Raw genomic sequence first — 18,734 nt, 5'->3', positions numbered from 1 at the left:
GGTGTACAGTAACGGTATTGATGATACTGTTGTTAATTATTGCCTGGATATCCAGCAGCGTGACATATTTTGTATGTTGTGCTCTCCTGTGCAGAGAGAAAATACAACATAATGCCTGTTGCTGTTGTTGTTTTGGCATCTCCTCTCCTACAACTCTCTTTCCTCGCCTCTTCCACCTACCTGCCTGCCAGCACATACATAGAGCCATGACGAAGAGCCTATAGTAGCTCATTAATTAATATTTATTCTCTCCCCCTCTAAAGTAATCACAAACTGCCTTTGATGCTGCATAGAGTATGCAAGAGTCTGCATTTGCGTCATCTCTCTGAATTTCTTTTTACCATCTGAGAAGACACAGTGAATATAGATGCGTACAGAAACAACATTTTATGTCCTTCATTTATAAATTGCTTAATTTTTAAAGGCATTTTTAAGCCGACTTACATGGAACTATGGTTGTCACACATTTTGACATTTTAATTTATTAGCAAACACAAGTTAATAAACAGCTTTTAATCTTTTAGAAGCACATAAGGTGAATGCAAAAGAATGAGCTGGTCGCTTATTGATTTCACCTGTTAAGTCAGGTGGAAAGGGTAGCTCAGTGGCAACTACACAGTCAGGGGACCTAGGTTCAAGCACCCCATGCTGAATCCGAGTACCAGCTCCTGGGGTTCTGCTCTGAAACAGAGCCAGCCCTATAACCTTGCTGTGGAGGATGCCAATGAAAAGTATTTTTCTAGCAGCATCACAAACTGCAGATCCATAAAGCTATAAGACTTTCTAACAATTACTTGATTCAACAGTGTTTGTGCTAACTACAGTATATATTCGATTCATATGTGATCATATATCAGCATCAAAGAACCAGGATATATCAGACCCAAGCTGACCTACTTAGTATCCCACATGCTGACTTGTGGCTTATTCATTGATGTAAAGCATTCATTTTCTTCAGTACCAGACTGCACTTTTAGCACTGTTACCTGTTAAAGAAATAATGAATAGTGAGACACCAATGTTAGACTGTGTCAGTAGGTTGCTTACTTTCAGTAAAGTATCAGCATTCAGAGTAGGCCCTTCCTCTCCTCCACCGCTCAACGGCCAAAGAGTCATTGAGAGAGAGAGTAGCAGTGTCCAAGCAAGATAGAGAGAGAATGAAGAGAGTGAGTAGCGTTCAATGAGGACAAAACAGTGAATCAGAGGAATAAAACTGTATTTTCTAATTGTTCCATGTCTTAGGTTGAAAGCACACACACACACACACACACACACACACACACACACACACACACACACACACACACACACACACACACACACACACACACACAGACACACAGACACACACACACACACACGCTTTTGAATGAAATTGCTTTGGGGATACATATGTGGTTCAAATTCTTCCATCCCGTCCATCTCAAAATAATAAGAAAAGAGAAAACACAGGTAGAGGGCAGGTCCTCTGCAGATACAGAAACTACCACACATTTCTAATGGGTCAAAAGTCATGATTGAGAGGGATTCATTTTGTATTAGTTCATACATTGTTTTTCAGAATAATACTACATATTATACCTTGGAAAAAGTTAGGTTAAAATGATTCTTGTTGTACCATCTTGTCGGACCGTTTGGGTCCAGCGGGATACTAAGCAATGGTGTGTGTGTACACCCTGCAGTACACAGCACATGTTGTTAGACACACACTGACAAATACTAACTACATGCGCAGAGAAACAAATGGACCCACATGCAATATTCTATTATTGCTGTGTTATTCCTCTTGTCTACAACACAGCAGCTGTTGTTTGCCACTGTTTTATTTTCTCATTACAGGAATAAATCAGACTATGTTAACATATAAATGTTCTCTCTTTTCTCTCCTTTAGGTTTCATCTACACATGCGGTGGTACACTCAAAGGCCGAAATGGCAGTATAGAATCTCCAGGCTTTCCGTATGGCTACCCTAATGGAGCAAACTGCACCTGGGTCATTGTTGGGGAGGAAGGAAGTAGAATCCAGCTCATGTTCTTGTCATTTGCCATCGAAGAAGAATACGACTTCCTGTCCTTGTATGATGGACACCCACACCCTGCTAACTTCAGGACCAGGTATGACCAGTTATTGTTTCAATGATAAATTGTTTTCGTCTTGTGAATGGGTCGTGCAAAATGGGAAAAAGTTTTCTGTTTTGTTTCTCAGTCATAATGTAATGGCAGCGAAAGTAAAACCAATTAAAACTGTATTTTAAGTACTTTATTTAGACTACTTTCACAGCTAATTAATTGTGTTCAGCGTTCTATAATCTCCATTTAAAGTAGCATGGCAAAAGCACAAACACCTGTTATGGCATATAGCCCATTGTGTATTATTAGTTTCCCATTGATGTTCAGCCAGTTTTCAATTCTTTAAGCTGAAGCTTTGGAAATGTACTCCTTTGTGTTCTTGTCAAGTAACGTTGTGCTGTGATGAGCTTATGTGTATCCATGATCAAATATTAGTGGCCATGAAATCAAAAGAGTAACTGAAAACCAGAACCAGACGGATGTTCTAGAAATTAATAATTCTGATATTTTGAGTATCAGTATGAATATATATCTTTGGGGAAATCACACGCTGTTTTCTAACAACATAAATGCTTGTTGTTTCAAAAGACATAGACAAGATCTTATCGGTGCAGGGATGGATTCTCTTAAGCAATGCTACTGCAGCAACATGGTGCTGTCCTGCTATTGGTACACAAGCTTCTCAGGCTCAATCAGTGACACAGCTGTTTTCTTTTAGTTGTTGAACTATTTTATTGAGCTCCTCTTGCAAGAAACACAATACCCACAAAGAAGCCAATTTCAGATAAGCTATTCAATTCTTCTTGCCTTATGATTTTATCAGACAACCAGTAGTGCCTAATGACATCCATCTGTGACTATGTTCACATTGAACATGTTCTTTCAACTCTGCAGTTCAATTATTATTAAGTTAATCAATTAACTGTAAAATGAGTACTGTCTATTGACATATTGTTTGATTTTCATATGTACTGATGGAGATTATTTTTGGACAGATGTTGGTACACAAAAAAGTAATTGCTTACACTTGATCTAAATAGAATTTAGCTTTATTAAGGCAGAGATGTTTTTCAAAAGGACATATTTTTGTTTATTCAGGGAGGGTAATTATTTTGCTGTATGAGGTATTTGATAACCTTTACATCTGATGAGTAAACTTGTTTTTGTCAGTCAATAAAATTGGAAAGCTCTACCGAGAAGCACCGAACATTTGAACAAGATGGTTTGAATGAATATGTAAAACATTAACACTTGCAACAATTATTTCTACTTCCCAAGAGAAACATTACAACCAATATATTATATATGCTAGCTATAGGAACAATATGTTATACTGATTAGATGCCGTGTTTGATCCTTGAATAGGGGTTCTCTGTCTTAATCAGTGTTATTCTGTGGAAACAACAGCAATGAAAGAGTAACTGTGAATGAGCTCTTTATTTCACTTTGGATTCTATGGACGTGAACATCCACCTGGAACTAATTCTTGGAATCAATATCCAACCTGAAACCAAGATAAGCTTCACTCAAGAGGCTCCTCTTCTTCAAGGCACATACACTCGCAGAGGAAGCTTATGGAACAGATCCACCCAACAACGGAAAAGACAACTCTGTGCCCCAAGAGATGTTTAGACCAGCATGGTTTGCTACAAATCAAGTTCATTTGCAGGTCACATGAAAACACAAAAATAAACTGCAAACTTCTAATACTCTAAAAGACCGTAGGTTATTTTTTTTTTCTAAATTCGCTTTGATTATATGCAATTGGATTCTACATCAATATACTATTTCCTTCCAGACTACTGTACTGCAGCTCCCTCCTTTTTGTAGGAATGTGCCATTAGACCTTATCCAGAATGCAGCGGCCTGGGTGATCTTCAACCAGCCCAAGTTCCCCCACACTACACCTCTCCTCCGCACCCTGTAACGGTGGCAGCTTGAATCCTATTCAAGACACTCTTACTTGTCTTCCATGCTGCAAAACGCTCAGGCCTTGCCGACATCCAACAGCTTGCTACTCCCTCACAGCCACAGCAACAGCCACAGCCACCGCCTAGCACAACCCCGTCTGTTTGCTGTCCTGGTTCCTCAATGGTGCAACAAACTCGCCACTGACATCAGACTGCACCTTGGGTGATTCATTATATAAGTAATATAATATAATACAGATTTTGAGAAACCAAAGGATTTTTTTTTTTTGAAATTCAACTTTTATTGTTGATGAGTGACATTATTTAGAAAAAGATATTCATAACAGGGTGTTCGAAGGGCTTTGAAATTCAATAAATCTGCAATATCTATCTCATTATGCCTTATTCTGGTTTGCCAAGGAGCACAAAAACGGGAAACATCTGTCAAAGAACAACAGAAAAAGTACCTACAAATCTGTTTTGCATCTCTCACTGGCCAAATTACAGCCTGATTAGAAACTAGGAGTTTCCAACATCGATCATTTTTGTTTGCTAAGGGGAGAAATAGATTTATTTAATTACATCACACATGCATGAGGCAACTACCACTGGCACCGGCACACTGCTTAGAAAAAAAAATGGTTTGGTTCAGTTAAAAAGGAAACGGATGTGGGTCGTGCAGAGATGAAATGAGTCCTCTTGATATTTGGTAATTTGCTGAAAAGATATTCTCTCATTGTGGGGAATGAACCATGTTCCTTTGGTTCAACAGGCATAATTTATAATCACCCAGCTGTAATAATCAAACTTTCTCAGACAGTCCAGTGGCTTTTAGTACTGAAATTACAAGATACAGAGTTACCAATACAGAGTTAATTAAACACAGGAGCAAAATAGAAAAGAATATATCAGAGTAGGTTATAGTAGGGTGACTATTAGATTTTCCTGCTTTATACAGGATGTGATTTCCAGAGAGAGAACAAACAGATAGAAAGAGAGAAAAGGTAAGATGCCCTCTATGCTTTGCTCTGTGCTCTTATTGGTTGATTAGGATTTCCTGCTTATCTGAGATAACAGGAAATAATGTGCTGCATGAGTGTGTGCACACATGCATTCATGTGCATAGGGTGTGTATGTGTGCGTGTATGTATGTGTGTGCGCGCACACGTGTCTGTGTGAGGAAGATTTATGGTCTGCATGCATAGTTACAATCAGCCCGCCATTTAAGCCAAATTACCTCTGCTGTCTCATTCTCTCTCTCTCTCTCTGACACACACACACACACACACACACACACACACACACACACACACACACACACACACACACACACACACACACACACACACACACACACACACACACACACACACACACACACACACACACACACACACGCACACACACATACACACTCACATATGTGTATCAGGACACAGGGCAAAATGGTGATTAAAAGGTCAGATCCATTAACAAGAAAATGGTAATTATGGGGCGAGTGATTAACATGGATCACACACAGACACATACATGTTTGTGCATGCACACAAAATACACACACCAAACACACACAGTAGTCCGTTCTCTTTCCTTTGATGTCATAAATGTGACTGAAGGTCTTGCATTTTCTTTCAAAGGAAAGCGTCTGCATGACTGACACTCACCTTGCCTGAAGTCTTATCATTTCCTCAATCTGAAACACAACAGAAAAATCAAAGTCAGGAGATCAAAAAAAAAGACAATTTTACAGCCAGATTTTTCAAACGACCAACATTCAATGTGATGCTCCGTGTCTTCCAATCACGGTTAAGCCTATTTATGAGTTTCACCACTGACACTTCAAACAAGATGTAAAAGTGATTTTCAAATGATAAGTTTTTATAAACGAGTAAAGGGCACCTCTCTTGATTACTGCATTGCTGCTAGAGCCATGTTCCAGCTTGGCCTGTTTACAGCACAGCAAGCAGGCATTCATGTGAAATGTTTATCTGGCTGATGAATCCTAGGAATAGTTGACATTCATGTTAAACACAGATTCAAGCACTCTGAAAGCACAATTCCTCCCAGTCCTCCCTCGATTATTTATTGACTCTGGTTGCTAGTTGGAATTATTGGCTATGACAAAATGAGTGTTTTGAACTTTGGGTGGATCTTGTCCCGTCCCGTCCACCCTCTTCATGATGCGACAAACAGATATGATGAATGGGACCTGGTCTTGCTCATACTCTCGGTGCATGTAGAGTTTTGATCTATGATGCACTCAAACACATTAACCCCAACATCTAAAACTTATTTATATTGCATACGACCTCATTGTCATCTAGTTTTGCTTTCTGGTCAAGCGCAACTGGGTCAAAGCAGGCTTAATGGCATTTCTGTGCCCATATTTCCCCTAAACGTATTTCCTTAATGCTGTATTTTAATTGGTAATATTGTTTTAGTGAATTCATTACAAAAACAAGGTACCCCATGTGGTATTTCAATGGCAAAGTTGGGAATACCTAAAATAAATATAAGATAATAAATGTGCAATTGTACTAACAATTTCCACTCTAGCTCTTCCAGGGAGAATTTTCTTAATTATATTGATAAAATGTTTTAATTAGAGGGATCAAAGTATTTAGTGATACATAGCTCCTCATTAAAATTACTTAAATTATTCAATTGATAGTGTTTTTGTTGACTTCGTAATCACTATTGTATATTGCTGCTCCAACCTTCATTAGCAAACAATAACAAAGGAAGACAAAGTATGAGCCACTGGAAAAACAGACAGGCAATAATCTGTATGTATGTAATCTATTTGGATTATTTCTCATTATACTGTACTGTATACATATTTAACACATTTCACCAGATTTTAACACAGTACAGTAGTCTTTGTTATGTCCATTTGGATGACTTTAGGAGACAAGATATATGTCAATAACCAGTGCAGGTTCTAACCCTACCCTTCAAGACCTAACCTGAAGACTGGACTTTTCATCTTGGCTTTTTGACCTTGACAATGACTTTCCCTAACCTTAACAAAGTAGTTCTATGCACAGATAATATTGTGTAAAAACAATACTTCAAATGCCATAGTGATACTTGGAGATTGATTATGTCTCCTGAGTTTTTGCCACTTTGTCACTTGTTAACATTCCGAGGTTTATGATCACTGTCTGTTGTCGAGTATGCAATTTCTATTTATTGACATCCCTGCAAGTTCATGCCAGTTTGAGGATGAACTATATTTGCTTTTATGGCTGCCTTGGCACCAGGATAATCACAATAAACGATCCGTAACTGTGATACCAGTGGGTATTTTAACATACTCGTTAACAGTGAAGACAGAGGGACAATGAGAGATGAAGAAGAAAACAGGAAAATAGGTGTCAGAGAGGACGAGTTAAGAGGCAAAGACTGAGTGTGTTTATAAGTAATCATTTTTGAATTACATTGGAGCCTCCTGAGATGGACTTAATCCATCCAGAGAGACCCTTAAACAGACAGTGTGACATTTTGAAATTAAATCTGTTAATTGTCTTTATTGGTCATTTCTCATTATGTTGTTGGCTCTTCAGCTTGTGGTTATCCTTTGGTTTGAACATCTATTTATTTTCCATTTCATAGAAAGGCCAGTTCCTTTTTAGTAATTTCTGATAATATGGCAAGTGTTTTACAAAGCTCCACTAAAGAAGGTCAAGGTAACCATTTTAATGAATGCCTCAATAAAATAAAACTACAGTACAGACAAGTGGTGGATATATTATTGCTTTTAGTGTGTTTGTTAGGAATGGTAAGTTTTGTAACCCATCACTGTGCCTAGCTGTAGCGGATGTCTTCTTGTGTCACAAGATTTTGTTTGAAATGACCTGTCACTCATTGATGTTTTGTCATAGTAAATGTGAATGCCTGGTAAGGTTGCGACACTTAAATTGTTGGAGTAGCAAATGTCAGTTGGACAACAAGTAAACCTCGGGGAACTGAACAGCTGTCTGAGAATTAATAATGTGAGAGCTCCAAGGGAGTGTCTGAAAGTTTTTGGGCATTGATTTTAGTAGATGGATGAAATGCAAGTACAAAACGATGGCAGAGACCGTAGATGTCTGTTTTTGCCAGACTTTCAGGATTAAAATAGGAAATTACCAGATTGATGATTTGATCCCAGTGGCATGTGTGACTACAGTACATGTTGTTTACAGTTACGAGCTTTGACAAAAGCGAAGCTGCCAATTTGTCATTGCTGTCAGCCAACCTGTTCCCATTCCAAGGGGTCCTCTCATTTGGGGGTCATTTGTCAATTTACGGGGTAACTCTGCACATCCAACTTTGATGCTCTCTATGGTTTCTGTTTTAAACACGGTGGAACACGTGGTTAACGATGTGAATTCAAACAAAACTATGTGGTTTCGATGGGCAACAAGGCCACTTGATTAGGGTTAGGAAAACATTGGGTGGGGTTAAAATAAATATGTTTGTATACACAGGACACAAGCTGTGGTCTCCTGAGTGAAAGTCCTATGTTTATTTGACCCATCCACCCATTTGGCACTCTTATTTCTGGTGCACTTGCTCTGAGTGTCTAATTATGCTGCAGATGGGTTTACAGTTGAAAGCCCACTGTCTTTCATGCAGATGCTCAAGGGTGCGCAGAAGTCCAGCAGTATTGGACACCCATGGGAATGAGAATGGGCTGTGTCAACATGCAGAATAAGGGCAAAATGCACTTTTGGTAATTGCAACAAAAAAAGTGTGTCACAGAATTCTGAAATTAAGTCAGGGGTTTTGTATAATTATAAATCCATTCACAGGAAACAAGGGAGTGTATCAGATGAATAATTGAGAGCAATTCAAAGACTTTGACTACACCACTTACTAAAACTTACTAAACCTACATTTAGAGTCTTTTGTGAAAAACACCAACTTTCCCACCCAGACCTGAAAATCTGGTCTTATTTAAAAATGTATAACCAAGGGGACATGCTTTGATGAGAAGGTATCTGCAGCCCACCTTTCTGTTAAAAATAAAATCAGACCACATGAGGAAATAACATTTTTTTACACATTTTGGGAGGATTAACATGTAAAGTTTAGTAAAGTGAGAGACAAAGAAACTAATGTTTAAAAAGGAATGAATATTGTGGTGGTTGCAATATTATTACTATGGAGATATACAGGCCTTAATAATGTTCACCATTATCATTGTCCATGGTCTCTTTCGATTTAAATTGATATCATTATCATTACCTATTATTGTTTCTTTTTTCACCCTGTGAGCCCTTCTAGTACTAACACAACATGTGAGATGTGAATATCAATTGCTAATCTTCTGGTGTCCATGAAATTAATTTTAAAGATTTGCGTATACTTTAGGATCCATTATAAATATTGTCTTTGCATGCTTGAAATATTATTATATTTTTTTTTACCTGTGCACACTTGAGATGCAATTTTATTTATTACAACAAGAAACTGCAAAGTCAGGCTTGCAAAAACAGCTACTGAAGTTGCATCAAGTCACTTTATGAATACTTTATCAATGCAGCGAGTCAATCTGTCTATATCATCTAGTGGCTATGTTTGTTTTGTGCAAGCGCATCTGTTCTTAAACCATTTACTAAAGTAAAACTAGGTTTGTGTGGATGCATGTCAACAGTCTGACTGGGTTTGTTCTGACTAATCGCAGGCCCTAATAATTAGAAATGTGGTTAGAATGTCTGGGTTACAGAGGTCAAAATCAAAGTAGGAAAAAAGTATAGTGTTAACTGGTTTATTTGTGGTCTCAGAGAGATTCAGAGACAGACTTGTATGATCACGTTAACAATTTATATTGAACAACTCACAGTAAAAGTTTACAACTTGATATTACAATATTTATATTATTTGAATCTCTAAAGTTTTGTCACATACTCGTTGTTTGCTCTATGCACTTCGATGAGTCTATTTGAGAATAACATCTTACAGCCCAAGGTCATACTTGAAGTTGGTATGTATTATTTTATTTATCTGTAAAAATAAATCGTATTTTAGTCGAGAAAACATGTAGAGGTGTTTAATGCTGAATATAAAAAAGTATACAAAAAAGGCTGTGAATACTGAATTATGTTGTTTTCCAAAAATAATGATGACCGCTGTTTTTGTCTTTTAGAATAGGCAAACTAATACAAGAGTACATAACATAAAGTCACTGCAAGTACAGAGCACTGCTGATGAAACAGTTCACATAATAACTATACGTGGTTATCCTTTGGTTTGAACATCTATTCATTTGAAAGCACAGTTATTGGTGTGTTATTGACCAAAAATGTATAACCATACATATAGTGAACAGCCTATTAGGGTTTGTCTATAGTTTCCCTTTCGCTTCGCTTGCTCACATTTGTCACATTTTTTATCATAGCTTCATTCGCTTCTAACGCATTTAGCAGCCGAGGCGTCAGTGATTTAACCTCTGAAGCTGTACAGGCTACTGCCTGGTCTCTGGTAGATCAGACTGGAGACATGCTTCAATCTGCAATGGCGGCTTTCTTCTTTTTCTGGATTTCTGGCAGACTAGATGCCCGAAGGCACATCGCTGCCATACACAGTGCATAGTTATATCCATTATATTATATCCACAGGAACAGTCTGATTTCCCCCAAGGACTGCAACAATAGTGGCTTTGGTGATCCCCTGGATGTATCACGGAGAACTCTGATGATGTTTACTGCAATCTCAGCGCGATTGGCTGTTGTGGCGCGATGTCGCCTGAAAAGTTCAATAGTTTTAACTTTATCTGCATTACTTCTAGTGCTCCTGACACTTCATTCGCGCCATGTCTTGACGCGCCTCTGCCTGAATCGTGTGTCATCGCGCCATTTACATTGATTTTCAATGTAGAGTTGTCACTCAATTCGCAATTAATATGATACTATAAGCTATATTGGAAGGACCCTTCACACCCAACAAATCCCCACCTTAACTCCATCTAGCTAGCTGAGAAATATATTCAGATTTTTTTGTAACCATAGATATTATCATTATTGCTTTTAACTATTAACCTATGTGACTATGACTCAAGATGGTTTTGCTGAAGCGCACGAGGTGGAGAAAGAAGGAAAGACTGGAAAGTAGCAGGTAAGAAATAGGACACAAGTTGTAATGTGGAGAAGTGTCGAGAGGAAAAAGAAAAAGAAGAGGAGGAAAATGAATGAGCAAACAAAAGGAAGCCCCAGAGGAAGGAAAAGATGTTCAGCAAACCAATATTGCAACAGCAGAGTTGCTTTCTTGGAAAACCATAAATAGTACTGATGTATAAAATGTGGAAACAACAATGTGCATAATGCAAAATGTTTATAGTTCAGATCTTGTAATACCTAGCAGCTTGGTCACAATATTTGTATTTTAGTCCAAATAACAGAAAAGAGGGGAAATCACCATACAGCCTTTAATCAGATGTTCGTGATTCGTATAGGTAAGAAAAAAAAATCTGTGAATGTCTCTATACGAGCACACAGAGCATTTACAGCCCATATTTTGCAAATCCTGCCACTGTAGCTGATGTTATCCACATTGTTGGTGACAGAGGAACAAATCCGTATTCAATGTCAGTGATGTGTGGACCTAAACAAGGTCACAAACTTAACGGTTGGTGTATTGAATTGTATTGATATCTTTAGAAAGATCTTCATGATGATAAACTCAAACATTGATATAACTTTGCTCTGATACATCTGTAAACTGAATAAGTTGAAGTAGCCTCATAGTGGCTGATACTGTACATGATACTGTACATGCTCCTGTATGCGGAAAATCTACGGATATACTTAATATGTTTGTTTGCTTGATGTTAATCCATCAGTTTTGCTTTGACGTGTCAGTTGTGTTCAGTGGAAAACAGTAACAGTATTTATTCATGCTCAATTTCAGTATGACATTAATTAAATGCCTGGTAGCCACACTATACCAGAGGTAAACCATTACTGTATGTAACAAAAGACAGGATTTGTTAAATTGTACTTGCCGTACACTAGTTTATCCCATCTTTCCTGTTCCTGCCCTGACCCAGTTTATATCTGCAATCCTCTACAGCACCAATTTTTCACCTGGCTAAGTCACCAACCCTACACACATGTTAAGTATGCACAGAGGCAGAAAGACACATACGGACAGTCACAAAACTAAACTTCATGAATACCCCGCCCCCCACACACACACACACGCACACACACACACTAACACACACACTAACACACATACACATTGAGTTAAATGCACCTGCCTCGCTTGAACACGCACTAACGCAAAAGCCTTAGGAAACAGCAATGTGTGATGGGTGTGAAAATAAGCAAATATAGTCTTTGATGTTAGGACAATATTCCTGAGCTGAACTGAGTAAACTATTTGGGGAAGAAAGCAAAAGGTGTATATGTATATGTATATGTATGTGCATGAATGAGGGAGCGGTTTGCATGAGTGTGAACTGGGGTGTGTTTACCCCTGAGGTAGTGGTATTTCATCTCTTCCTGCATCAGTTCAGCCCTGTAGGTGGTAAGGTAGGTGTGTGTGTGTGTGTGTGTGTGTGTGTGTGTGTGTGTGTGTGTGTGCGTGCGTGCGTGTGTGCGTGCGTGTGTGCGTGCGTGCGTGTGTGTGTGTGTGTGAGTGTGTGTGTGTGTGTGTGTGTGTGTGTGTGTGTGTGTGTGTGTGTGTGTGTGTGTGTGTGTGTGTGTGTGTGTGTGTGTGTGTGTGTGTGTGTGTGTGTGTGTGTGTGTGTGTGTGTGTGTGTGTGTGTGTGTGTGTGTGTGTGTGTGTGTGTGTGTGTGTGTGTGTGTGTGTGTGTGTTTGCTCAGGTTAAAATGACAGGAAGGAAGGAAGGGAAAAATAACACTTTTTTCTTCTTACATGCTCCTGTGTATGACTCAGACCAGCATTTTCTTGCTTCAAGATCAGAATTACTTTATATTTGCCTGTGAATGGAATCATTCCTTATGATTTTGTTCAGAAATTAAACATCCAGAGGCTCAACATAATTCCCTGACATTCAGTACCAAGGGAACTGCACAGTAGGCAATGCTTATTTGCACCTATGCAATGAAGTAAGTACATTTAAGTGATTGTGTGGAAACAGCATCTGCAAAATGAATTACTATATAGTTCCGTTGTTAAATATCCTTGTAAATCAACATAGTTAATATAAAATTATGAAGACATATGTGGACTATACCGGTTAACAACACTCCAAACGCTGGACACAAATTAACCTACAAAAAAAACGAATAAACCATGTCTGGAGAACTGTCTCGCTGCACCAGCTTTTATTACAGTAAACAACATTTTGGAACAGTGGGTGTCCATCAGGTGTCCAATTTGGTGTAATGATCCCGGCAAGAAAACATGTATTTGTTCTTTGTAGAGGGAGGCTCGGATTGGAAGTTGTAAACCTTTTCTCAACCATTTTAGAAATCAGTAATGTTTCTATTTAATGTGAATGCAGTGCTTTGAAAAGGGCAAAGTCATCTGGTTATTTGATTGATTAAATCGAATTAGATGTGTGGCTCTACAGGTAGGGTGTTCAGTATCTGAGACTACAAATAACCTTATCCTTAAATCTGTCTGTTTTCATCTTTAATACTTTGCTAAATAATGTGGATTGACAGATATGTTTTTTTCCAGGGCCGATACCAATTATAAGTATAAAGTAGGGCTGCAGGATATATTATTTCAGATATATCGTGCAGAATGTGCAATATGAAATGAACTCAAATACGTCAAATTACAACTGTTTTGTGCCCAGCTTTAGCTCAGTGCTAACACATAATGAAAATTAGCATTGGAACGGCGACCCTGTCCTAACATGCAATCCACTTCACATGCTTATAAAACGACATGTGTGCTCATGCTCGCTGTCAAAATGCTTAGTGTCACTTACAGAACTATAAAAACCTAAAACTAATATTTGCTTGAAGCCGGGTTCTCTTCCTTCAGGTAGATGAAACATCCCTCTTTTGAAAGACAGTTGAGAGAGGCATGTGGGGATGGTTTTAGCGCCTCCAGTCGACACACCCTCCATGTTTCAAAGAAGAAAGTACTGCTTAGTTTTTTATGATTTTGAAACCTTATTTACCAATATTTTTATAAATTCAATTTGGCTAGGTGGTTAATAACACATTTTCCTGTAGTGTGACAAATTCAGATCCCACTTTTTTTTTACATGGACTTTAATCAGGGAATTTATTATTTGACAATATGTAAAGGAAAAGAAACAAAAGCATTATTTTATCATTCAAATCAAGCAAAATGTAAGCCTAGCCTACTTTATATTAATGATAGAGGGATCAGCACATACTCAGAGGTAGAGTAACAGGTAACTACTACATATCCCCGTAAGATCTTGAAAGTAAACTCCAACATGTTGTGAACTACTCCGGTCAAGTTTGTACTAGTTTGTTCCAGCTTTTTTTACCTTGACTTGATCATTAAGTGGTGGCTGATAATCTTGAGATGTTGGAACATATTGAAGTGCTGGACCCTTTGCAGTAGGGGTGTGCGATATGACAAATATACCATATTTAGATTATTTTAGTGTAAAATCATAATCATGATTTTATAATGTTTTTTACATTCATTTTTAATTATTTTGCAAGTTACTGAAAAGTGCAAGTATTTCCCTATGTAGAGATATAGCCCTAAAAGAGAAAATATATAACAAAGCACTTAGGCCAAAGTACCTTTCTGAACAGATTTGAATTAGTTTGTGCAATTTTGCAAACTTGTGCCAATGGACATTTAACAAAAAACTGCCCTAAGCTACCTGTTGCCTCTTTTGGCTGTGGTGTCACTGGTCTCCTTGCTGTTTCACTCTCAGCAGACTGTTTAGGATGTTGTCTCTTCAGGTGGTTGAAAAGGTTTTGTTGTGTTTCCATCTGATGTGCACACTGTGTGGGACTGTGTGTGTGGACGCTTTAGGCTTAAAGACGGGCTCTGTGAAGTGACGGCATTTCTTAAAAACAATAGGAGTCCACGGTTGCACAAGACATTTGTCCTTTTTTTAAGGCGCATATATTACAGTTTGTTCAACACATTCTGTCAATAACTGTGGACAGTCAGTGACGATGCGACATGATAGTCTGACGCTCGTGTGCTATTAGGAAACGGTAGTTTTGTTTAAACAATTTCAGCTATGACTTCCCTCTACTCTCTTCCTGTAGTTCACTATGATTGGTTGATCTGAATATCTTTAGGGCTATGCATGAGGCGAACTAGCCAATAGTGTGATTTGGCTGAGGAATAAAAAAAAACTAGTGCGTCTGTGGAAGAGTATAGAACAGCAGTGGACAGAATGTGCCCTATAGACGATACTACGATCAATCTGCTTTGGCAGATCTTCAGCACATTCTAATTCTTCACAATTTAATATCTTCATATCACCCACCCCTACTTTGCAGTCACTTTCCAATGGCCTCTTTGTAAATTGGATAACCATCTTCTTCAACAAGAACCTGGTCATTTTGTAGATATCCAAAATGCTCCTATGCTGCTGATTTAGGGCATGTTTTGGCAGATATAGTGCTTGAATGTCACTTCCCTTTGACATTTTTACAGCTCATCTTTCCTGTAGGAGCTAGCCAGTTAGCTTGTCACTGATTGCAACTAGTTTGGGATCAGACTAATTACTGAAACGAGTGTCTTAAAGCAACACGTTGGGAGGATGTGTGCCCCCCTAATATAATGTTAGGAGGAAACACACAAACAAATAAGAGCACTTTTTACTGAATTTAAGCCACAGATCATCCTCATGATTATTGCAATTCAATCTTGTTCATGTTGTGATTTAAATAAAGAAAAAAACATTCATCTGGCAAAACTGATTGTATGAAAGTGAAAAAAATGCATTTGTTATTATATAAGTTATCGAAAGGAGATATCATAGAATAGTCTATTATGTCAAACAGCAATATTAGGCTATCTTGGATCAAATATTAAGTGTCTGTGGGATCAAATAACATACTCATGGTTTTCTTAGGTCCTCAGGAATTGAGCAAAACTGTGTAAGCTAAACTTTGTCTGAGGGCACATAGTCACAGACTTTAAAACCCTGATCTACGTAATGGGTTAAGAAATTACCAATGTGTAACTGACAAAGGGAAAAGAGAAAAAAGGGAAGAGAAAAAAAAGTGTTACATGTTGGTTGAAAAATATTATTTGATGATGGATTTATCTCATCGATCATAACTCCTTTTCTTCAAAACCTATAATTTCTTTCTTTTTCTTTTTTTTTTACTTTGTCTCAGTCACTGTCGGTATCTTTGTACTTAATCCTTCCATTTATCATCACTCCTTTCTCGATATACATTCACTGGTATCATCTCTCTTTCTCACAATCTGTCTCTATCTTTCTGTCAATGTCTTCCTTTCTCTGAATGATTGTAATTCACTCTTTCATCTCTCTGTTCCTTAATTGCTGTTTTCAACCCTTTTACGTGTCTCTCTTTTGACAATATTAATTCAACCCCCTCCTCCCCACTCCATCTATTTCACTCTCAATTCTTCCTATAAATGTCATTAATTCAATACTGATAACCAGCTCTGTTCTTTTCAGCTCAACCTGGTACAGATCATAATTATAATAATTAAAACAACTTTTAACATTGCTGTACAATATTCAGGAGTCAAATCCCCTGGTGAAATATCTCTCTTGAGTCTTTGGAGCCCCTTTTCTTTGTGTGATATTGTGGCCACTGTAGCCCGTAGAGATTACCTCTGCATGCATCCGATACACCTGGGGCTGGTGTTAATTTATTTTTTCCCCCTCAATCTTAAAAGATAAAAGGTGCCTTGAGCAAGTTTAAATACTAACTACCTACCAATGCTTGATGATGGCTAAGCTTCTACTTCAGAAATTGCCATATGAACAATTTCATGTGTTTGTTCCAAGCAGCAAACTCTGGGTTTGAGAAAAATCCAAAACAAAGCAAATCCACATAGAGTCCCATGTTAAAATGCCCAACTTAACAGCAAAAATAAACAGGTACAATAGAATGTTTTTGGTCTATAGGTACGGTAATTTCCCTGTTCATGATAACTGTACGAGGGTGAGGTGTTGGGATGATACACGCATTCGTACCGAACCGTCATCGTAGGGGCACTTCTGAGCGTGTACAGATGTGGACAGCACTCCTTAAATGTGGCATACATAGCGTTAATATGGCAAATGTACAGTCTTGTTTTGCCGTGCGGCACTTAAAACTTGAAGTCGCTATTTTTTATTTTATTGCAGGTTAAAGATTGTGTATAATTAGGGGCCTGGCCTCTTGAGTAACAGCTAGCCGCTGGCCCTCACTTCTCCTCTGAGGTATACGTCAACCACATGGACGTATCTCCCTCCCTATAACGTCACATCAATACCCTTTTTTGGTAAGAGGCAATGAGGTGGAGTCAAAGTAGGACAAGATGGCGACTCCCATAGGAGAATACGATTGGATCAATCATAATACCACAGATGACCGGCCCGTCCTAAGTCATACAACACTTTTGTAGTCTTATGTCCGTAACATTTTTGTTGACAATATAACTCCTTCCTTGGAAGTACAAAGATGAGTATCTACCATTCTCTGTTCATAAATATTCATAATTGACTTACCATAATATGAGTGAGGCACATACAAATAATAATGGCAGTTGGCATTTGTCATGAGACCTTTGGCTTGTCATTGCAAATATGTTGAGTGTGGCAATAAACAAGCCAATTCTGTTCATTAGGGCTGCCCCCTCAAGGTTGATGAATATCTCATCACCCATTTATGACCCCTCAGTCTGAAAATTCTTCAAGTCAAACCATTGTTTGCTTGCTTTTTATTAATATAATCAGTAGGCTTTTTATATTCTAGCAGGGTGAGCACACTGAACAGTGGTGGTGTATAGTAATGACAAACAAGCAAGGTAAATGATACAGGGTCAGTTTTTCAAGATGGGTCAGGTGGGTCGCCAACAGACTCTGAAACACAGAGTACAGTCTGCCCCAGTTGACTCCCCAGTCACTTACTGCAGGGAGAGGGAGGGCACAGTGAGCATTAAGTCCACAGCCTCTGGAAGCTGCGAGATCTGGGTGAGGGGTGCTGTAAAGCCACTTTAACCCCTCGCCTTTCCAAGCTGCCCTAGAGCTGGTCACAGCATTTTCGGTTCATTATTAAAATGTGACGGGCCGCATTTAAATATGTTAATGTGGTCAAAATCATTACTGAAACCCATGCCAATGGAATATTTCTGATTGCCAGTCTTTATGAAAAAAAAGAAACAAATAGTCAAGTCTCCATAATTGATTCAAATTAAAAAAATACGATTTGGATATGGCCCCACTAGTCATACTCCAAATAAATAGACTTGTTCATGGCTGGATCTTCTTAAGCCTGTTGGTTTTGGGTAGGAGGCTAATGAGAACCAGGGGAGCGTAACAAGTCAGCCAATAAACCTTGGATGACTCTCCTGCCTGGTAATATTGACAGTCATGTGTGAATACATACCGATCTCTCTATCTCTCTCTCTCTCTCTCTCTCTCTCTATCCCCCTCTCCCTTTCTCTCTCTCTCTGTCTCTCTCTCTCTGTGTTTGTGTGTGTGTGTGTGTGTGTGTGTGTGTGTGTGTGTGTGTGTGTGTGTGTGTGTGTGTGTGTGTGTGTGTGTGTGTGTGTGTGTGTGTGTGTGTGTGTGTGTGTGTGTGTGTGTGAAAGAGAGAGAGAAAAGTTCCAGTAATCCCAGTGGTTAAGCTGGTAATCCCCTCAAGATGCCCATTAGCC

The 18,734-nt window shown here is 38.5% G+C and overlaps 1 protein-coding gene across 1 annotated transcript in view; it reads left to right on the top strand.

The window, feature by feature from the left end:
- LOC310956123 (CUB and sushi domain-containing protein 3-like) overlaps window positions 1–18,734 on the top strand; it is a gene marked incomplete at both ends in the record, with an annotated part of 334,390 nt that overhangs the window by 71,420 nt on the left and 244,236 nt on the right. The window contains one exon of the mRNA XM_083926253.1: window positions 1,893–2,115. Within this exon, the coding sequence (XP_083782379.1) occupies window positions 1,893–2,115 (223 nt within the window). The remainder of the gene's footprint in view (window positions 1–1,892; window positions 2,116–18,734) is intronic.

The sequence above is a fragment of the Echiichthys vipera genome (assembly GCF_963691815.1).
Source record: "Echiichthys vipera genome assembly, chromosome: 13".
In the NCBI taxonomy this organism is placed as follows: Eukaryota; Metazoa; Chordata; class Actinopteri; order Perciformes; family Trachinidae; genus Echiichthys; species Echiichthys vipera.
This window is presented reverse-complemented; position numbering and strand designations above follow the sequence as displayed.